General features: G+C 35.0%; 1 protein-coding gene across 2 annotated transcripts in view; it reads left to right on the forward strand.

Moving 5' to 3' along the window:
- Positions 1-23,598, forward strand: part of HGF (hepatocyte growth factor) — a 68,538-nt gene that overhangs the window by 16,976 nt on the left and 27,964 nt on the right. The window contains exons 5-8 of one of the 2 annotated variants that reach the window (XM_025379232.1): positions 1,226-1,353; positions 8,098-8,218; positions 9,760-9,878; positions 10,297-10,556. In XM_025379232.1, coding sequence (XP_025235017.1) covers positions 1,226-1,353; positions 8,098-8,218; positions 9,760-9,878; positions 10,297-10,304 — 376 coding nt within the window. In that variant the 3' untranslated portion in view covers positions 10,305-10,556. Of the gene's footprint in view, positions 1-1,210; positions 1,354-8,097; positions 8,219-9,759; positions 9,879-10,296; positions 10,557-23,598 lie in introns of those variants that run through there. The other variant, XM_025379231.1, reaches the window with a different exon arrangement.

The raw sequence follows: 23,598 nt of genomic DNA on the forward strand, positions 1-23,598 counted from the left end.
CGCATTTGAATGGTATTTACTAAGAGACCAAAATCCTTGAAATTCACTCTACTTTTAGGGCCATTTAGAACTCAAAGTCTCAGTAAAACTAGAAATAAAGCCTGTTAACAAAACCCAAACTGAATATTAAAAATGTTACTGGAATTTCAAAGAAATGTTTACTGGTATTACCTGCCGATGTATATTCTCTATTATGATCTTTTGTGTGAAGTCTGGCAGACAAATGCAATATCTAATTGTTGAGTCCAATATCACAAGCAGTACAAAAGTATAAAAAAGACTTGGCCTTTTCTGATGTGTTAAAATACTTTATGCTGGTAATAAAACTAAGAGTAGGGCACTAGAAATTTTAAGTGAAGATAATGTGTTGCAGTTACTGCACCCAATGGCTTACTATTATAAACCAAAATTGGGATCACTAAGCTCCAGTCAGTCAAAATGATCAAAATTATTGAAGAGAATAAGCAATTCTTTATTAGGACAGGGTAGATAAAGTAGAGTGTGCTTAATGAGAGGTAGCATTTGCTAGATGCCAATTACTCTATCATCCATTGGAACTTCTCAAAATAACCATATAAGGTGTAAGATGTTAAAGGTTATGGTTATACTCAGTGCACAGGTAAGCTAATAGGCTGAGAGAAGCTAAATTACTTGCTGGGGTCTCACAGTAAGAAAGTGAGCTGAAGTTTCAGCCCAGATTTAATTGGATTCTGGGCTCTTTATTCATGTTACTTCATGAATCTGTTTCTCAATTGTGCAGAAAAAAGGGGGCTATTTATAAGAAAAACAATAAACAAGTAATGATCGCAAGTAATGCAAGAAATAGTTAAGATTTCAAAATCAGTGGCAGCATTTTCTCAGTTCTCTCCTAAGTGGCCTTGCTCAATCACCTGCTATCTTTTAATGGAGTTTTGAAATTATGTTTCAAACAACATCGATTAAGTTCTAGAATGTTTGACTCTTAGCAAATTAAGAGGCTAATCGTTCTAACTTGATGGTGAATATGAAAATTCAGCTAAATGAATGTTAATAAAATTCAAAGGTTTTAAGGATAGATGGAAATGACAGAATTTAAATTAAAATATATGAAGGAATATAAGATAAAGGATTTTTCTACTTTCAGCAAAAACATACCCACTAATTAGCAAAATTAATAGGCCAAAAAATGTTGCATGCTCTTATACTGTAATGATTATCATTTTAAAACTAGCTTTTTGCCTTCGAGCTATCGGGGTAAAGACCTACAGGAAAACTACTGTCGAAATCCTCGAGGGGAAGAAGGGGGACCCTGGTGTTTCACAAGCAATCCAGAGGTACGCTACGAAGTCTGTGACATTCCTCAGTGTTCAGAAGGTAAATAAACCTGAATGCCATGTGGGCCATTCTATTCCCCCTATGTGTAGAACTGTAACTCACATTAAAGGTTAACAGCAACGAATCAATCATAATAAATATGTTGTTCATGCAAATGCAACTACAAATAATTATTTAAACATTTTTACACAATGTTTTTAAAACTGTTGGATTATCACCAGATTAATGCAAAATAACAGAGCAAGTTATCAGTTTGAATTTCAACACTGCCTGAGACATCCCTCTGGGGAAAGTGAAAGAGAGGGTTTACTTACCTACTGTCTTGAGCTCACATACCTCAAAATCTACTTACTGTGTGGCACCTGAAAGGAGTTGAATGAAGCTTAGCCTTTCATTAGCAATGCTAATTCTATTCAACCAGCACCTGCTTCCACAGAAATTTTGTCAAAACAATTCTGAAGTGGTGTGACAAGGGCATATGGACCCAGAAGAAAATACAATATAAGAAGGGATCACTGGAAGCTTGACCCCATGCACGTTTTGGTGAAAATGTGCCTAGAATCTGACACACAGACTGGAACTGAGTACCATTCAGCATAGGATCTGAAGAGATCAAAGCAATGGAGCCCAAATTGTCTTGCAGGCAGGCACCTTAAATCCACGTCTGTGTTTTCAGCTCTTCTCACAGCATAAAAGGGCATTGTCCTTACTTTTGCAGTGGAAAACTGAATGACAAGATGGAAGAGTAACCATTTCAGCATTGTATATGGTTTCATTTTTCTTAGTTATCTGGTTACTGAATAGCTGGGGTTTTCAGTTCTGTCAAAAAACTCTAAATTTCCAAAAATCTAAGTGAAACATGGATGAAACTCTGTTAGAAAATTATTAGGATTTCGAAGTATTTGGGGAGGGGGACTACTGGAATGCTGTCCAAGTTTTATACTAAGATATCTTTCCTGTTTGTTATTAACCAAATATTTTTTTAAAATAGTTCCTCCATAAATATTCATTTAATATTAGGTTGATATTTATCACATAAAAAGTAAAGGCTACTGTTAGCTAATTGTCACAGAGAAGGATCTGTTTTCTGTTGTTAGTGAATTTGAAATCCTTGCCTTTATGTGCTAGAGCCAGTTCCATCTCTGTTTGTAAATTCTTACTTTCCATTCCATATCATATTCTGTTCCCTATAACCTCTTCATTGTTTTCTTTTCTTTTAAAAATAATAAACTTTTCTATGATCACGTTATGGACAAGTCTGTTTTGTATGAATAAGTCTGAATGAATTAATATTTGTCTTAAACTTGCACAAGGAAGAAAAAAACACCCCTACTTTTAAGGGAATCTCTCCTATTACAGTTTTCTGAGGTTGAAAATCATTGGCAAGGGGTGTTGTTTGACCTGAAAAAGTGTTTTCAAAGACTGGTACCTTGGCCAAACTTTAAACAGCTTACTGTTTTCATTACCTGCCTGGTTCTTGTGAGAATATGATTTTTCAACTCTGGGTTTATATGAAAAACATTCATCAAAATATACTTACCTACATAGGACTGGACTGCTAGGCAACATAGATTAAAAGTGCTAGAAAAGAAGTCCTTGAATAAATCCTATTTTCAGTTATTCTTATCTCATTAGAATGTAACTCTCTAGTATCTTAATAATTTGAAGTCATCACACCTCCCTTAGAAAAGGGCGTTGCTCATTGGTATTGATGGTATATGATGCTGTTGGTCACCACGGCACTAAAGGTGGCAGACATGTTCTTTCTGGAAATAATTAGTGGCCCGACAATAGTGGAATGACTCTCCTGTGGGAGAAGGGAACCAACATCTGCCCTGTAGGTTAAACTTATTTCAGAGAGTATGAGTTAAACTGTGGTATTTTAAATTCAAGCTAACACAAGCAACGTGTTAGCAGGATTTTAATGAAAAAGATCCAAAATAAGAAGCATTGTCAAAACATTGGCAGAGAAAAAGAGTGACTTTTAAAATCAATAATATAAAATAAACAAAATAGTATAGACATGATATAAATTTCTTCTAAAATACATCTAAGGGGGAAACCTCAAAATCCGGAGTGCTTAAGTTGTGTAATAGATGGGCCATTTCTATCCATGGATACAAATTAAATGGTAAGTTATAAAGGTTATTTTATTATGGCTAAGGTAGCAACTATAAAATCATTTTGCATATTTAAAATTAAACAAGAAAAACACCCGTGATCAAACTTTAGACGGCTCAAATGAAAAAGACATATAGAACAGTACATCTTTTTTGAAATTTTTGTAACCAAGCTTAAAACTTGGCTTATAATCACCTGAAATTTGTTTAAAATTAAAAGGATTGTATCTGATAGTCAATGATTAATATTATTTTCTTATAATTTAAAACTTTAAAATATAGTAAATATTCCAAAGGAAAACAAATATTCTTTGATCACACTTACCACCTTTCAGTTAGGTAAGAGGAATAAGGTCAATAGATCTATTTTGTGAATGTTGACTACAGATAATAATATTATATCATATATTTAAAAAATGTTAAGAGACTAGATGTTAAATGTTCTTACCACAAAAATGCTATGTAAGGTAATATATATGTTAACTAGCTTGATTTAGTCCACTGACAATGTATATATGCTTCAAAACATCATATTGTACATGATAAATATGTACACTTTTATTGGATAGTTTTCAAAAAGAACCCTATAGAGTTATACAAAAAAAAAAACAATTAGTGCTTGATTCAAAAGTTTTAGAAAGTTGAGGTATGTAAAATCCAATTTCTTGCTTTAGCGTTTGCTTGAAACTTAAAATAAAACAATCATTAGTCATTGGAACAGATGTCATTTCTAATGATTGTCAAATGACCAAGTCAATATATTTTAATTAAGCCATAATCATTATTTTAAAAAATACATTACATTTAAAATCCCAAATAATACTGACATAAGTTTATGTGTATAATTTGATACTCTAAGTGAAGAAAAACTTTCTAAAACAAATATTAAATGGCAAGTTATAAAGATTAAATGGCAACTTATAATTTATTTGTAAAACTTTTATTTATATATGTAAACGTATGAGACTGCTTATATTTTAAACATTTAGTTTTGTTGAATGAATCACCTGCGTGGATTTTTCTGAGATTGTCTTTAATGTAATAAAATAAACACTAATTCAAAATAGTTTCAGATACTTTCAAAATAACTGTTTTAGTCTGTATACTTATATCACTCCTGTTTTATGACTGAGAAAAATGAAACACATTTTTAAAGATTAGTTGGTTAGTATGATGAAAAAGCTGTTAAATTAATCCTCTGTGTTTTGTAATTTATATACAGTTTTTGTAGTATTCTAGTATTTTTCAGTCCAGAGCTGTACTTAGAAAAAATATTGAACTGATGAACAGAAACCATTACTCTGTGAGTTTTTGTGATCTAGGGCAGTAGTTAGCTTTTTTTTTTCTTTTTTCTTTTTCTTTCTTTCTTTTCTTTTTTTTTTTTTTTTTTTTTTTTTTTTTTTTTTTTTTTTTTTTTTTTGAGGAGAACTTGCTGGAGCAGTTAAATAATGTACTGACAGCAATAGAAAGAGCCAAAGGGCATTCCTACATGTAAACTGTTACATAGTTTATATGTTCACCTGTTTCCTTGAGTACATGGACTTGGTTTCACCTGAACTGCTTGATTTTAAGGAAATTTAGAAGAATCTGAGAATTCCCAAAGTTTGAAAAGTGAATATGAGTTAAAAATTTGACTTTCTTGAGATAATTCTTATGACTAACTTGATGATTTGATTCCATGGTAAAACAGCCAACTTTTCAGCCATTGACTTTGGATAAGGTATCCAATCTAGTTACATTCCCATGCACTTTCCTTGCAATGTTCCAGTAGATGAGACTGCAAAAGGAGAGCAAGTTAACTGTTGTAAACAAAAAAACAGAGGGCAATGAGGACAAGCTGTTAGGGATACCAACTTTCTAAAGTTATTACTATCAGTATATCATAAAGTATAACCAGCTAGAATATGTAGAAAATAAGTTAAAATATGTAAAACAAAAAAGGCAGTTTGGGATAATGCAAAAAATACTAAGACTGTGGGTCAGAAGATTTGTGTTCCAGGCTCAGGTTTAACATTTTGTGTTTTAGGTAAGTCTCTTAAAACTTTTGTGAGCCTTGTTTTCCTCACTGTAAGAATCAGATGATACCTTTCATGTTTGTTTGTTTGTTTTTTGTTTTTGTTTTTGTTTTTTTTAGACAGAGTCTTGCTCTGTTGCCCAGGCTGGAGTGGTGCAGTGGTGCCATCTCAGCTCACTGCAGCCTCCACCTCCTGGGTTCAAGCAATCCTTCTGCCTCAGCCTCCCAAGTAGCTGGCACTACAGGCATGTGCCACCATGCCCAAGCTGGTCTCAAACTCCTGACCTCAGGCAATCTGCCCACCTTGGCCTCCCAAAGTGCTGGGATTACAGGCTTGAGCCACCACACCTGGCTGATACCTTTTATGTTAAAATTATGGTATAAACAATCAAATAATATGTTACTATAATATATCTAAATATCTCAATGCAATCATGACATGTTTAATTCCCACCCAAACAATAACTTTCATTGCTTTCTAAAATGTAACGTTATTCTTGATAACTTTTATTTATTTATTTTTAGGTCCACAACTGCAATAATAACTCTCTCTTCACTTTACTATCAAAATCCATAAGTATGCTTCTGATTTTATGTTATTTTGTCCCTTTATAATTTATCCAACTCTCATCTATTCAAGGTCCCAGTAAAATCTAGTCTCTCCTGTGAGAGACTAGACTGACTAGTCTCTGCCTAGACTATGACTGCCAAATACTTAGAACTTTTACAATAGATCCCATTATCTAGAAAGTTGCAAAGCAAAGTGAGGTCCAAGTACCAGCAGCGGCAGCAACCGCTGGGAGCTTCTTCTTAATGCCCCAGCCCAGACCCACTGACTCAGAACTTGCCTCTTAACAGGATCTCAAGGTGGTTTTATGCACATTCATACTTGAACAAGCATTGATCTGCCACACTCATACTGAAAAGTGGTCATCTTATGGAACTGTCTGTTTCATTCATGTAGCTATTTTTTCTTAAAACCATTAAAATGTATAAGTCAAGGAAAAAAATTTATAATATTGCTCAATGTAGTGATTACCAGAAAATAATTCTATTCACTCTCATTAGAAAGGAATATACTATCATAAGCTGCATTTGCTGAAGAAGGCATAATAGATGTAATCTCTTTCCTGAGTACAAGAGTAGAAATTGTATATATGAATACTTATCTTTTAAATGTGACCCTAGTACTCTATTGTACATTTCATTCAATACAAAGGAACAAATAATGATAAATGCTGCATCATTTTCCTTGATGGTATCAAACTTTGTGTTCTTTAAAAAAAAAAAGAGAGGGAACTAAATGAACCTGTTAACCATTCAAATGGAAAGCTGAAATGTAATATTGCATCACCTGTGTTGATCATTGCAATGACCTTGGCCAACCTGAGCACCTTTTTTGATACGCTCATGGACTTCACTCATTTACAGTTCAGATGCTTATTGGGTGTAGTCTGGGGAATCTCAGTATCAAATGAAGGGAAGCTGAGTTGACCTCTTAGCCCATATATTAATATAAATGAAAGAAAGTAGATGGATCAAGCCAAGTTATTCATGTTTCAGAAAGTTAATAGTTAATGTCCCTATTGGATTGTAAGAATCAAGGATTCAAAAGTGATAATTCTAATACTATAATCCCAAATTACTACAAATACTCATTAGGCTAGATTCCATTGGATAAAACTAAACATTGATGCCTCTTCCCACTTCAGCTAAAGTTAGATTATCAGTAATTATAAGATACAAATGATGTGTTTAAGGAAGTTTGCCTGATTCATAGGAAAGCCAAGCAATGATTTATTCCACAGGATGCTTGCTGTGCTACAAATCAACCTGTCTGTTTGAGAAGTCTCACTTTCAGCCATTGATGTGATTCAGTTTTCAGTGTGACATAAGGGGCCAGCCAGAAAAGAACAATGAATTAACCTAACAAAATTATCTGTAAGATCCTACCTAATTACATTAGCTTATACATTTTACAAAGAGTGGAAACACGGAGTTCAATATCAGGTCATCTTCTATCCTAAGCCAGATAGGAATGTAAACCTGCCCAGCCTATTCAACATGGATGTTTGCTAACAGAAAGGAACTGTGATTTATTTTTTAAAAAGATCCGTATTCTTTGAATTGCACCAGATTTCTATGTGATGCCAATCTCTTAAATCTATGTGGTCCTGATTGTGGCATTAACCATAAAAGTATGACACAAACTCAATTAACCTTTGTAATTACTGTGTATGTGTTTGGAGGGCAAATTGAGAGAGAAACACTATTGTGCTGACAAATAGACACTGAGATCTTTGCACTTTAGACCAACACAGGAAAAATTTCCAAGGATATGTCTTTTATTTCCATTTTCTAGATACCTTTGAGACAGTTATTGAAAAAAATAGATAGACAGCATCGTGGCCCTATAGTAAATCTGTGTGACACTAATTACAAAAATCCCACTTACACTGTATGATGTGTTCCGTAGGGAGTAGTTTATGTCACTATTTATGGACATTAGGCCCTAATAAAATGTTAGGATGATGTGTAGGATTTTTTAAAAATCTGTTTACTAAACAGGTGCTGTTCTTTAAATGGAACAGTGGTGTTTTTGATTTTGCTGTCAGAAACAATTAACATGCCATACTTTAATTTTATTAGTTGAATGCATGACCTGCAATGGGGAGAGTTATCGAGGTCTCATGGATCATACAGAATCAGGCAAGATTTGTCAGCGCTGGGATCATCAGACACCACACCGGCACAAATTCTTGCCTGAAAGGTAATATATTAATGAATCATGCTTTCAATGATTCTTTTATAAACTTCTATTCACTCTATGACACACCGCTGTGGAAATTCTCCTTATATTGTGTTTTCCCGATAGGGCATGAACATAACATTTAGAACTCCCAGAATGTTCAGGAGTTCTTCTGATAGAATTTCTGGCCATTATATTTGGAGGAAATAGTCAAAGGGCAAAAATATTTCTGATGAGATATATGAGAACACTGACTACATAGTCAACTGGTCAGAGTTTCTAAAATCAGCATGGTACTAAACACAAAATCATCAGCAGGGTGTAGAGTGGAAACACTAAAAGAACTTTCTTTCTCTCTCAGAGCAGAAACAAAACAAAACCAAAGCAAACCACAGGGCCAATTCAGTAATGACCACTTTGACAAGCCTTAGCTGTGGTTAGAGGTATTGTTACTAATTGCAGGCAAATCTGGAGTTGCATCTTCAGAGACTCAGGTACTGCAGGCGACACGCATAACAACATGAAATAAGTAGTGCTCATAGAAATGGGGTAAAAGAGCAAACCATTCAGGTTGCTTTATCCTGGTGTGTTTTGAAATTGCCCATATAAAAAGCGCATTTGGAGAAGTTAGGCAGCTAAATCTATCTTTTTCCCCCAGGAGTAGGTTTTGAGCTTAAGCCATTACCCACCTCCGCCAAAAAAATAATAATAATAATAATAATAATAATAATAATGTCTGCTTTTGACCATATATTTTACATAAAACTTTTAAGGTAAAAAAAAAAGGAAGAAGTTCCTTTATTTTGATTATAAAGAATAAAAATACAAATAATTACACAGGAAACTTCATCCCCCACCTTTCTTCGGAAATTGATGTTAGGTGTTTTCTCTTTGTTCTTTTCCTCTATCCTTTTTTGTTTGTTGTTATTTTAAATGAAATTAAAACTCCAGCTTATTTTCCAAATAAATTCTTGTCTTGTCATTTAAGTGAGAGCAGAAGGGATATGGTAGCAATTAAAATCAAGTCACCAATTCAGGACTTTGTTCATTTGAAGGGAGGTGGGGTGTGGAGAAAGTAGTGTGATGAAGTTTGTCTCATGATCTGGTGAAGGTGAGGGCATGACCTCGAAAGGCTCTATTTCCAAAACTGAGCTGTCATTAGTAACAGCGCTATTGAAAACGAACTTTCAGTTTGAACTTTAAGCCTTCCCTGGAAGAGGACCTGTTTTCTTAATGAGCACTCTACATGAGGTCATGTTTTTGTAATCTGCCCTTAACTGGGTTCTAGGACAAAGAGACTCGATTTGGAACCTCAGCTAGTGGGAAGGCACCACATGGACCTAACTTACTAGCCAGGGGATGATACTCTATCCTTAGTGGGATATATAAATTAGTAGATTCAATAGTCAGTGATAAGCAGTCCTTGTAAGGCAAGACATAGAAAACGTCCTCTTTCCTCAGCTAGGTGTAGACAACCTAAGTGGAAAGTTATTTTGTGAGCTGAAGGGTGGGTGGTGTTTCCAGGCAGATTTATGTGACACTTTTCTTGGTGTGGTTTGCAGATATCCCGACAAGGGCTTTGATGATAATTATTGCCGCAATCCCGATGGCCAGCCGAGGCCATGGTGCTATACTCTTGACCCTCACACCCGCTGGGAGTACTGTGCAATTAAAACATGCGGTAAGTGAAGGTCAAATTTATTGCTTCCTTTTCCTCTCACAGACTGGATCTAAGCAGGCGATTATTAGTGAGACAGGTTAACAACTATTTAACTTGATGCTTTAATGTGTGCAGGTTTTAATATTTTAAGAATGTGTTACATAATCCTACCCAATCTTTTGCATTTTCAGAGACTGATTATTTTGACAGTGATAAATATGCACATACACACATTCACAGAAAACATTTTTACTTATGGCAAAATGTTCAACATGGCAAGAGCCTAAACATTCTAACGTTATCAAGAAAATTTGAAAAACCACAGAGAGAAAAAGATTGGAAATGTGCGCAGCATCACAAAGTCATTAGGGGAGTAAAAGCTAGGACCTTAGATCCTTGCCTTCCAATCCTGTATCCTTTACCTACCTTTCCTCCCCAGAGATATAACATGAGCTCTCAACTGATGGTGAACCTATTCTGGTGAGTGACAGAGGCTGCAATGAAGAATAATAAGTCTAACAGAAGTTTATCACAGATGTCTCTAATACCTATAGCTGATCCCTACTTCTCTGGCTGTCCTTGTACCCAGCCTGCATTCTGTTTCAATCTGTCTTTTAGCAGTCCATACAATCATTTTTCCATATGCTGGCCCTTACCCAGCTTTTCTGAATTTACGATAAAAACTATTTTTTTAACCTGTTTTATATGGTTCCTTTCGATCTATGAACTTGGTCCTCTCCTCTATGGTTAACTCACACATTTTCACTGTTCTCTTAAATAATATTACATAATATTTTCATTTCTTTGAATACAGTTCTTATTTTTTTCAACTGGATCCTAAAATTCTTTAAAATCAATAGAATTGCATAAATTTAGTAAGGTATAATAGTGTTATAAATTGGCCTGATAATATAAAGTTATGTATATATGGACAGATATGTAAAGCTAAATAACCTACATAAGATCAGGCACCAGCACCTAGAGTAAAATATACAATTAAGAGGGCATGGATTGATTTTCATATATTTCACTATAGCAGAATGATGGGGAAATTCCTCTGAACAAACCTAATTGAATATAATCCACACCATGATACTGCCAAGGTAAATCTCTCTCAATGTAGACCTACTGATAAAAGGAAAGGAAATGTTTTGGACAACTCTTAATATTTTGGACAATAATCCCATAGGCAGGGGATTTGCCTGGCATATATGAAATAACTGAAGAATCTGGAAGCCTTTCAGAGTAAAACACTGTGTTCCCAGGAAATTGAATCATCTGTTTTGTCCTTTAAAATAAAAGATGACTCCTGTCATAGTGTTTCTTTGTATAGATTAGGTTGGTTCCACTCATTGACTTTTAAAAATGTATTAGTCTTCCCATTGTTCTACACCAGTTAGGTATAATAAACCAACTGTTTCCCTTTTGATTTTGTGTGTGTGTGTGTGTGTGTGTGTGTGTGTGTGTGTGTATGTATGTGTGGTTTAGGTACTTTTTTTTTTTTTTTTTGAGATGGAGTTTCACTCTTATTTCCCAGGCTGGAGTGCAATGGCACAATCTTGGCTTGCCAAACCTCTACCTCCTGGGTTCAAGTGATTCTCCTGCCTCAGCCTCCTGAGAAGCTGGGATTGCAGGCATGTACTACCACACCCGGCTAATTTTGTATTTTTAGTAGATACAGAGTTTCTCCATGTTGGTCAGGCTGGTCTCGAACTCCCGACCTCAGGTGATCTGCTCGCCTTGGCCTCCCAAAGTGCTGGGATTACAGGCATGAGCCACCATGCCTGGTCAGTTTAGGTACTCTTATAAATCTTCTCTGGAATAAAACCTGTATACACACACACAAACACACACACACACACAGACACACACACACACACAGACACACACACACATATGCTCACCTGCACATTCACCCTTCAACTGGCATACACACACCAAGAAATCCAAATGTTGCCCTCCTCTTCAGTTCCAAACCAATCTTTAGGGTATTTTAAAAAAGAGATTGAGAGAGGCAAGAAATACAATGACTATGACACTTTCTAGCTATTAAGTAGGTTTCTTTTTTCTCTTCTGTCCAAAGAGGAGCTGGCTAGTTACACAAGTAACATGCTATATAATTCCAATGTCTTTGTTAAGCAGAGGATAGTATTTATAGGGTGTTAATTCTAAAAAACAAAACAAAACAAAACAAAAAAACAACAGAATTTGTGAGCCAAACCTGTATCACTCAGATTTAAAAAGTCTTCTGAGTTTTGGGCATATTTTGGAAATATTTTATTAAAGGATAGCTTTTAGTTTAAAAAATACATATATGAAAGAGATATAAATATGACTATAAAGAGATAATACTTCTATTAAAGTGAATGAAATGAAGTTGACATACTGGAAAGCATAAGAGATAATGTTTTATGAATATTCTTTCAAATGTTTTGGTTCACATATATAGTAAAGCCTTTAATGTGAAACCAAAAATTTGGTGGTGGATTCAATTGTGCCTTTATTTTCTATTGTGGCATAACAAATTACCAAAACCTTAGTGGCTAACAGCAACACACATTTATTGTCTCATATTTTCTGTGGGTCAGGAGTCCAGCCATAACTCAAGCGGGTTCCTTGCTAGGGTCTCAAAAGGACCTGATCAAGGTGCCCACCACACCTCTGGTCTCATGTAAAACTCCATGTTGCATTTAAAGTTCACTAGTTTTGACAGAATTCAGTTTCTTGTGGTTTTAAGGCTGTGGTATAATTCTTCTAGAGACTGCCTAACTTTCTGTGACACATAACCCTCTCTACAATATGGCAGTTTACTCCTGCCAACAGGATAGCATCTCTCCTGCTTTGAGCGTTTGACCTCCAGACTCTCTTTTAAAGAGCTAACCTAATTAGGTCAGTCCTGCCTAGGTTAATTTCCCTTTTAATTCACTTACAGTCAACTGATTAGGGACTTTAGTTACATATGCAAAATCTCGGCCGGGCGCGGTGGCTCAAGCCTGTAATCCCAGCACTTTGGGAGGCCGAGACAGGCGGATCACAAGGTCAGGAGATCGAGACCATCCTGGCTAACCCGGTGAAACCCCGTCTCTACTAAAAAATACAAAAAACTAGCCGGGCGAGGTGGCGGGCGCCTGTAGTCCCAGCTACTCGGGAGGCTGAGGCAGGAGAATGGCGTGAACCCGGGAGGCGGAGCTTGCAGTGAGCTGAAATCCGGCCACTGCACTCCAGCCTGGGCGACAGAGCGAGACTCCGTCTCAAAAAAAAAAAACAAAAAAAAAAAAACAAAAAAAAACAAAAAAACATATGCAAAATCTCTTCGTCTTTGTTGTATAATATAACCTAATCACAAGAGTAGTTCTCATTGTATTCAAAAGTTTCATCCACACCCAAAGGGAGAAGATTATGCAGTGTGTACACCAGAGGGTGGGGATCTGTATTTACTTGTACTGGTTATAACAGATAATTAATTATTATTTTTTATTCATATCATTAACTGGGGCAGTTTTCTGGTTTTCTCTTAGTCCAGTCCAGCTGAACTCATTCTGGGTTTTCAATGATTCTAAAACAAAGAATAAAGATAATGATTATGTCACTTACTCTCTAGAAAGTTGGAGGGGAATTTCTAAACTCTTGTTTTATCATATAATAACTGTATTAGAAAATCATAATTACCACCATTTATTTAACACCTACAAAGAGGTGCTTTCCATTGTAGAGTTAATAATCCTTAATTCATTCTTAGCAAATGTCTGTAATTAGGCCAGTGAGGAAAGGGGTAAAGACATGGGTGGCTGGATGGCAATTCAAGACAAGGTACATGATTGATATGGGTAGGGTATGGGGTAAAAACAGAAAAATGAAAGAAGTTGAGAAAAATTAAGTTGATATGAGGCAGATCAAGTAAGATCCAAGAGTAACCCATTCAGTTGCCATGAGAAACACTGGAAAATTAAGCAAAGGGAGGGATCTTACCTCATTTGTGATCTAGAACAGTGATCTTTAAACTGGTGTCCATGAGACCCAGAGAAACACAAAGACTCTCCTAGGGGCCTTTGGGCATAGATTGCTTAAGGGGCTAAAGTTCCATCTCCTCTTCTCTCAGGTGAATTCTTTCCCAAAGGTCCCTTCTTGAGATGCATGTGTTTCTTGGAAGCCAGGCACGTCAACACCCCTGCCCTCCCACACTGCTGCCCTTTCCTACTTTACCTGAATTTTACTGTAGCTCATTGCCCTGGGTTTAAAAACCCTGGGGACAACAAAGAGATCTTTGAAAATACATTAAACATATATTCGTGCTGTTTATAATTTGTGGACTACTAATAATTGTATCCCTATATACTATATATGTTTGTACATATGTGCATGTATTCAGTGTATGTGTGTATTTGTCTCTTAAAACCTTGTGGTCACAAGACATTTTAAATGTAATTTCAATGAATAAAAAGCTTTCAGAGAAGTATGATTAGGTGAGGAATAAAAGACTATTAAACACAAAATACAATGCAGGCCAGTAAGAAATCAAAAGAGTGTGATTAAGGCAGTAAGTGGTGAGAAAAACAAGGTAAGGAAGGATGTGAACAATAGCAAAAGGGGGGAATGTAGTGTATAATGACAAATTGGTTATACTAGGAAATGGGATAGGGAGATAGAAGAGTCTAAAATATTTCCAAGTTATTGGGTAGATGACGTATATATCAGAGAGGCATTAATTTGAGGAGAAAGATCACAGGTTTAGTTCTGCTTATATTGAGATGCATGCACTTGGCATCCTTGTTTATAGCACATCTAAGTTCATTCTTCTCCAGAAAGTCAAGGAAAGTGACAAGTAAACAGGGATAGCAAAAGCCTTTGGCATCGGCAGTTCCACCCGGCATATTGAGAACGCAAAGAGTGTTGTTTGCCCCTTTCTCCATAGCATTCATTCAATGAATATTTTCTGAGCAGCTATGATGTGTCAAACAAACACTTTTCTAGTAGCGGGGATACAGAAGTGAATAAAACAGACCAAGGCCTATAACAGGATAGAAAATTCAGAACTTTAACACAAACCAGTAAAGCAAAAGATGGCACTGCCTTGATATTAGGATATTCACACCTGCCAGCCAGTGTTTGAATACTGCTCTCCTTTTATTTGTTCCTTTTATTTGTTCAAAAGCTGAATGAACTACAAATTTGTTCTAGTCACTTTGCTTCCAAGCTTTTATGTTACAATCAATGTCTTACTCAAAGTAAAGAATGAATGTTGCTCATTGACAAATGTGTGCCAGTGTACTCTGGGATGGGCCTTTTCAGACTTCCTTACACTGTATTTCTCAGGAGGGGATATATACCTAAATGTCATCAGCCCACAAATATTCTGTGTATATAATTTTTAACAGCGTTTTGGGCATATGGAATTTTAAGACATCACAAATATAAGATTAGAAGTCCTTCATAGTGCTTGAATGAAGGACTGATTTTCTTATGCTTTTCCCTGATTATAACTTCATATTCTGAATAACAGTTGGTTCTATATATTAGTTTCCTGCTTTTTGGAGACAAATAATAACATTTGTTAAATTTATTGTATTTTCTTTAAGTTTTAAGTTCAGGCATACATGTGCAGGTTTGTTATGTAGGTAAACCTATGTCATGGGGTTTTGTTGTAAAGATTATTTTGTCACCCAGGCATTAAATTTAGTACCCATTAGTTATTTTTTCCCATCCTCTCCCTTCTCCTATCCATCACCCTCTGGTGGGCCCCAATGTCTGTTGTTCCCTTCTATGTGTCCATGTGTTCTTATCATTTAGCTGCCACTTATAAGTAAGAACATGCAGTATTAGTATTTTTTTATGAAGTAAACTTCAACAGGTCCCTAGAAATTTAAAAACTGTCTTGTGATTGATACCCCTTAGAAATCACATTGAGTATTTAGATCAGTTCACAAACTTCTTGGACTGAACATACATTTATACTCTTTGACATTATTGGGAAGCCCAAATTATCTGTGTGGATTATATGAATCCATGTTTACTATATTAGAAATTAAAACAGGAACTTCAAGACATGTATTAATTCATTTAAAACAGCAGTAAGGCCATTAGCTATTAATAAATATATTTTACTGAAAAATAATAAACAGTGGCATCGTCAACTTTTTACAAATTTGGCATTTAAAAATTTTTTACTTAATGACACCTTAAATGAAGACAGTTGGGTGTCTTGTATTTGCTTTTGCCATCAGTCTTTCAGGATATCACATATCACATGCCATCTGAAAGCTTCATGGTGATGATCTCTTAACATTACTGTGAAAATAGTTTTGATCTCCTGGATCCCTGAAAGGATCTCAGGAACCTCAGGTGTCCCAGGACGCTCTAAGAACAACTTTTTGCTATATATCAGAACATGCAAGACTGACATGGTCCCCTTAAGAGTACACTAATTAGTATTTACCTATGGGCTACTCCAATTTCCCTCAGCCCCTCAGAACCAGAAACTCGCCTCTTCTCTTACTGATTATCTTTTACCCTGATTTTCTTCATGAATCCTGTAAAGGGGGTTGAGAGAGTCTGTTCTGCCTTATACTCTCTTTTGCATGATTGATACCATTATTTGCCCTGTTTAAAATCCAAAAGTCTGGCATAATCCTAGATATAGCCTTCTCCTTCACTGTTCACATTTCATTTATCACCAAGTCCTGTCAATTTTATCTTCTATATACCTTTCACATAAGACCATTTCACTCCATCATTGTCTCCTTTTTCTAAGAGAGTATCATTTTTAACACGAATGGCCTTCAGAGTGAAATATCTATATCCATTATTTTTCCCTGCAAAAGAGAATGTTTTCAGAAATCTGATTATATCATTCCTCATCTACAGAACACCACACACACTCACACATGCACACACACACACACACACACACCCCTCTACACATAAATTAAAAACCCTCCAGTGGTTTCCTTTGATCTTAGGACAATGACAAAACATAACCATCTTTTACCCCCTACCTATATTTCTAACCTTATATATGACTTCATATACCTCCACATTTCTCTCCAGGCTCTCTTGCTCTCTGTTACAGCCACAATGATTTTCTTCCTTTGCCTCGTATTTTCCATGTTCTCATTATAGTCTCTTTACCCCAACCATGCCTTCTGCCTTCCAAAAATTTTACTTTCTTCCTGATCTAATTGGCAGCTACTCATTCACATTTCAACTAAGTTATGATTTCCTCACATCAGCTCCTTCATTTGAGCTCCCTTACTGTATCATCTCCATACATTCTTATGACAAAGTTTAATTTATTAATTAGGCACAATAAGAGATTAACAACAACAATAAAATAGAATAATGATAACAATATGCCAGCATCACTATTCTTGTGCCTTGGGACCATTGTTAAGTAAAATAAAGGTTACTGCAAAATTATGACCATTGACCTGATCACCCAGAAGGCTACTAAGTGACTAAATGTGCGAGTTGCATATACAATGCTGGACAAAGAAATGAGGCATATTTGAGGCAAAATAGAATGGAGTGTGCAATTTGAAACTTATGAATTATTTACTTCTGGAATTTTTTATTTAATATTTTTGGACAATGGTTGACCACAGGTAACTGAAATGGCAGAAAGCAAAACTGCAATTAAGGAGGAACTAGTATAAAGTGCCCAGAAACACTTTAGAAGTGAGACCTGGGTAGATCTTTGATAACTAAGGTTTCTATTTGAGGTCTTACTATGGAGTGAATTGCTTCTCCCACCAAATCCTTATGTTGAAGCCCCAGCTGCCATTGTGACTATATTTAGATAATATAGGGATTGTCAGTGGTAATTAATGTTAAATGAGGTCATGAGAGTGGACCCTAATCTGGTAGGATTGGTGGCCTTATAACAAAGGAAGAAAGAGAGAATTCTATTTTTCTACCATGTAAGGACATAGCAAGAAAGTGGCCATTTGCAAGTGAGGAAGAGAGCCCTCACCAAGGACCCAATTGGCTAGCACCTTGGTCTTGAACATGCCTTAGCCTCCAGAACTGTAAGAAGATAAATTATTTTTGTTTAAATCAGCAAATCTGCAGTACTTTGTTATGGCAGCATGTGCAGACTAATATAGGTATGTTGCCATCGGAAACAAATATACAAAAAAAATCCTTTCCCTTAGTAACCAATGAACATGGACATCACTTTAAAAGAACATAGTCATCTTTTAAGATTCAGTGTGTTCATATGATGAGAAAATGGTTTTTTTACAAATTGTATACAATTACAGAATAATTTTTACAAATTATTTTCTTTCTTAGAGAAAGCTGATTGTTTCTTTGAGTTTTCCTAATTTATCCAAGGCCAGAATAGAGACTCATAGAAATAAAATCTTGTGCCCTGTGTCAGAAAAAAAAAAACAGTGCTATCAATGCCCTTTCTCAAGGGAAAAGTCTTTTACTTGGAGGTGTCTTCCAAATCATTTTCTAAAGAATAAAGCTATATAGAATTGAAGACCTTTCATGAAAATCTTGTCTCCTGAGCATTTTGTACGAGAAAAAGCTTGGATAAAGTCCAGAGAAAAGTTTGAGATGTGAATCCTGGCTTCACATAGAAAGCAAACGTGCAAACAATTTGAGGTTCATTATTTTGGAGGTCTTTACTGTTTTCCCATGCCAATTTTAAAACAAGAAGCTCTTTAAATTTACAATGAGCTTCATCCTCGTCTTAGTGGCCCACAGAGCATAAGTACTGTTGATGGGAGAGTGGCTTTATTACACACTGTTCTCAATCCCGAGGGACCTTCATAAAGTAAATTCTATTTCAGTTGCTCTTCAGTAGCTGGGAAGAAGCAGTGGGTTAGGTTGAACTACTCCAAGGGATAATTGGGTATTTGTCTACCAGACTATGAATCGACTTATTCTTCGCTATAGGGAAAAGAGAAGCAATAGCTTGTCTCCATTGGGAAATCTGGGATTTCTTTTGGTGGGGATGTTGGGGGCAGGTTGGGGGTGGTGGAAACTGTACATGTAAGAATTTACTCATCATTCATATGAAGCTTATAGAGCCCTGGGGGTCGCTGTTTGTAATATACTATGCACTCTTCCTCTCTAGCTACCATTCAGACCTCCAACAGGGCCCTGTGGCCTCTCTGCAAGGCTTTGGCCAGCCCTTCACAGAGAAAAGTAATCAGATTTTTTTTTAAATTGTTGATCTTGTTCTATTAGTCACTGTTGGGAGGCAAGATGGTTGTCCCAAGAATTAGACAACAATGAATACTCTTTGTCTCAAAAGTAATCTATTCAAATCTTAAAATTCACTTCCAAATTTTGTAGCAATCAGATCACATCACAACCACACCAGCAAAGTGAAATTAATGTTCCAAGAGACACCCATTGTATTTGATCATATTCAAACAGGACAGTGAAAAATTTTGATAGCAAATGTTTTACTTAAAGCATTTACAAACAGCAAATTTTGTGTCAATCATCAAAGAAAAGCATTCCTTTACTCATAGACCACTGACGATTACACAAATACCTTTGCTTCTGCTTCCAATGGGTAGCCACTACTGATACTCCTGGTAAAATGTTTCCTTTGTAGAAACTCTCAGAAGAGTTCCAGATATTTTCAGTGTTAACTTGGTAGACAGAATTGAAAATATATTTGTGTATGTGGGGCTGCTGTATTTTAAAATACCTGTTGCTTTGTCTAAACAATCAACTTCAGCTGATATTTGGGAATGTTTCTGTCTTTTCTGACATTTTAGTTTGGCCAATGGAGATTTTTCAAAACCCTCCCTTACTCAGGTCCCATGTTAAGTATTAAGTACAAAGGAATGCCTTTCCCAACATTTAATAGCCCTTTCCAAATCAATTGTCATGAAATATTTGTTTTATTTTTACACCCGGTTTTGATATTTATACAGCAGGGCTGCAGGAGGAGTTTGTTTTACTGCCATTGAGGAATAATTAATTTTGTTTGAATAGTAAGTACGTGAGCAGCAAAGATCAAACATTTATATCACAGTTAAATGGTCTATGGACAAATCATTCATCATGGTCCTCATCAGATATTTATTAAACAGCTTCATGGAGACTCATAATAACTCTCATTTATTGATGAAAACTATTTAGTTACCTTGTCATACTAATATATCTTTATTTGCCTGTATTATTTATTCTATACATTGCACCAGAATTATGTAGTTTTTATTTATGGGGTGACTTCTAGCAGTTCAATGTCAAAGGGAATAAATACAATGCACTGATTTCAGAAGGTACTTTGGAGTTAAAGAAAAATACTAGCTAAATACTCTAGTTTGTGTTTAAAATAATGACAAATATTTCCAATGAATTAAAACACCAGAAAAATAAAACTATTAAGTTATTAGAGTTATACACATTTTAAAGTTATAGATATTTATTTTTTAAAAGATGAAAAATAATAATGTTATTATTTAGATTCTTTACATTTTAATAAAACCTAATGAAAAAGTTATATTTATTTGGTAAAATGTTATATTTATATTAATTACAGTAATTCTTTGTATTCTATAATTTTAAAAATTCTAAAAGGTTTTATTTTTCCATGTCCAAATTAAAATATATTAAACTGTTTAAATTATTTAATCCAAAGCCAGCATTTTGGTTTTTATTTAATGATTTAACATACTTTTTAAAAAATGAATATTCAGTGACTCTTCAAGTTTATAATAAACGCTTTAAAATATGCTAATAAAAGTTTAGAAAAAAACCTATTCAACATGATAGTTCAAATGATGAGATTTATATCATTGCTATTTTTGAAAGTGAAAGATTCATTTATTAAATCTGGTTGGAAACTTCCAGTTGAAGTAGAGAGTTAGCACTAACAATACATGTCTGAATTGACATTGAAATTTTAGTGGATAAATCAGCAGTGAACTATTTTCCTGAATATTTTTAAGCAAGTAGCCTTTTCTTTGACTTGGGATTTTGGTAATATAGATCTCTCATTTCACAGAGGTTCTTAAAATTTCAAAATTTGCTCTCAAATTAGGAATATGTTTATCCTTTATCAGTATTTACCTTTTATCGTTCCTCTTAATATTACCTGATTATCACGTGATTGCTTATAGTTGCTCATTGCACCTTCCAAGTATTGATTTTTTTAATGAATTGTGATAACCTATGTCTACCTTACTATCTCCCTTTTTATAAGGTATATTTCCACTTGTTTCTGACTTTAAGGCTCTAAATATTGCTTCAGATTGTAACTATCATGTGTCATTTCTGTAAGAGTGTAACTTTAAAGTATTATTTTTGGAAAAATTACTTTGAAATTAGAATCACCCTTGACTAATAACATGCTGTAGAAATGATAATTGATATTTAATCTGACATTGACAACATAGACAGACAGTTTTACTCTCTCACCCCCACCCAGGCATATCCTTACAGTAGGAAGTTACCTTCACATAGTAGAGGAAACAGCCTTTTGAAGCTGCTTCCATATTTAGAAATTTCAACAAATAATGTTCAAATCCTTAATCATGTCTAAATATTACATTCCTTTTATTTATTGTCTTGATTGGTATCTGGCAAATCATACTTGTGTCCAAGGAGTGGTGTGTTAATTTTTCTTGGACTGAGCCTTGAACTAGTTTCTCAGTGAGATGCAATGGATGGGTCCATATCCAGCCAAAGATGGCATTGATTGACACCTGGACTCATCAAGACATATCTGTGAGTTATATGCGCAGTATAAGAGTAGTGCTTGAGAAGAATGGCTCAGTAGTAAACAATCAAAACAAATCACACACAATTGAGTAGGAAAGTAAAAGAGTTGAGGTACCTGAGGCAGACAATGAAGTCTAAGAGATTAGTGGAAGTGTGTTTACACTGGCTGTTCTAACTCTGAACTCCCTTCTATTGTCAGGACTTAGTTTTGACTGAGGTCACAAGTTTGCTGCCCAAGAGCTTGTGCCCCAAAACTTTTCTTTTAGCATGTTAAGCTAATGAATTGATAGATGCCCAAGGACATTTATTTTTGTCTCCTTTCCCATCAGTTTTATAACTAGATATGAAATATGGCAGTACAAACTTGACCTTTTACCTGTTTTAGAGTTATCATCTATTAAAACTTTCCCCCACACATTCAGTCTCCTCATATCATTTAACAGTTAATTCACATAGTCAGAAATAGAGTAACTTAATGGCATTTATATTGATGAAATATAGTTCCTTAGGACCTATGAAATCCATCTTATTTTGTATTTCACCAAAGACCTTTGGATAGTATTGAAATTATAAAAGACTTGCATAATCAGCATCAACTTTTTCTATACAAGCCATTTCCCCAAGTTCAGTAATTTGTGTTCTTCCTAAAATCAATATATATCATCAATATCAATATAGATGAATTCTCTAGGCTATCAGCTCTCCATTACCACTTTATGGGTCAATTGCTGAACACTTTTCATCTTCATTTGAATTTCTTTTTAAGTTTGGGTATTTCTGAGTCATATTTCTATTCTCTAAAGCAGATATACAAAACATTGAGACACTTTTTAAATGGGTTGCAATAAAGTTATTTAAAAGGAATTTAATGGAAATTTGCATAGTACAACTTATTTCAGTAATTAGGGTGGTCATTAAGGTAATGCTTTCCCTTTTCTCACAAAGCTTCATAGAATAACTCTAAACATACGCTATTGTTTAGTTTGCCTAAGGTTAGCTCATAGAATGCAATGAAATAAAGCATTCAGCTAACTACATAAGTTAGCAATGGTTTGTGTGAGAGAAATGTTTAGATGAAATTTAAGAGCTATTAAAAATATTTACACTATTAACTATAGAAAACTTTCATAGGCATTCTTAGTCACTGAAAGCATGTCTAATTCTGGCCTGTACTTTGTATAGTGGTACATCCAATTCCAAAATGGATACATCAATGAAATTTACTCAGATCTTAAACTGTCCTAGAGGCTGTTGACTTGAGTTTCATTCGGAGGCATCTTGAATGGCCATTTAGATTGTAAAGGTAGCTGGGAAGTTTACACTTTTATCAAACCATAAACATTTCCATGTATGTTTTAAGAAATATGAATTTTAGTTGCTCTGGAATGTTTTGAGTTATATTTTGATTGACTAAACATTACACACAGAGAGAGACCAAATTGTGGTAAAAATTTAAATTTATACTTTTTTTGCTTAGTGACTGAGGATTTCATAATCTTCATGAAGTATAGTAAGCATTGAAGTTGGACTAGGAAAAAAGCAGGAGATGGATCTTCCTAGGAATAACTGATTTTTTTCTTTATTATAAACAAGTTGATTAAAAATATATTTAACTTGTCAGCCTAGAAACTTAGAATTTATTTATTTAATTCATTTTTTGAGACAGACTTTCACTCTTCTTGCCCAGGCTGGAGTGCAATGGCACAATCTTGGCTCACTGCAACTTCTGCTTCCCGAGTTCAAGTCATTTTCCTGGCTCAGCCTCCCAAGTAGCTGGAATTACAGGCACCTGCCACCACTCCTGGCTTTTTTTTTTTTTTTTTTCTTCAGTAGAGACGGGGTTTCACCATGTTGGCCAGGCTGGTCTTAAACTCCTGACCTCAGGTGATCCACCCACCTCAGCTTCCCAAAATGCTGGGATTACAGGCATAAGCCACCATACCCGGCCAGAATGTATGTATCATATTGGAGGAAAATTGTGGTTAATTTCATTACCACTTAGTATGTACTTCTAAGCAAGCTGATTTTAGAAATAATTGTATAGTCATTTCAGAAA

Source organism: Theropithecus gelada, chromosome 3, assembly GCF_003255815.1.
Source record: "Theropithecus gelada isolate Dixy chromosome 3, Tgel_1.0, whole genome shotgun sequence".
Classification (NCBI taxonomy): Eukaryota; Metazoa; Chordata; class Mammalia; order Primates; family Cercopithecidae; genus Theropithecus; species Theropithecus gelada.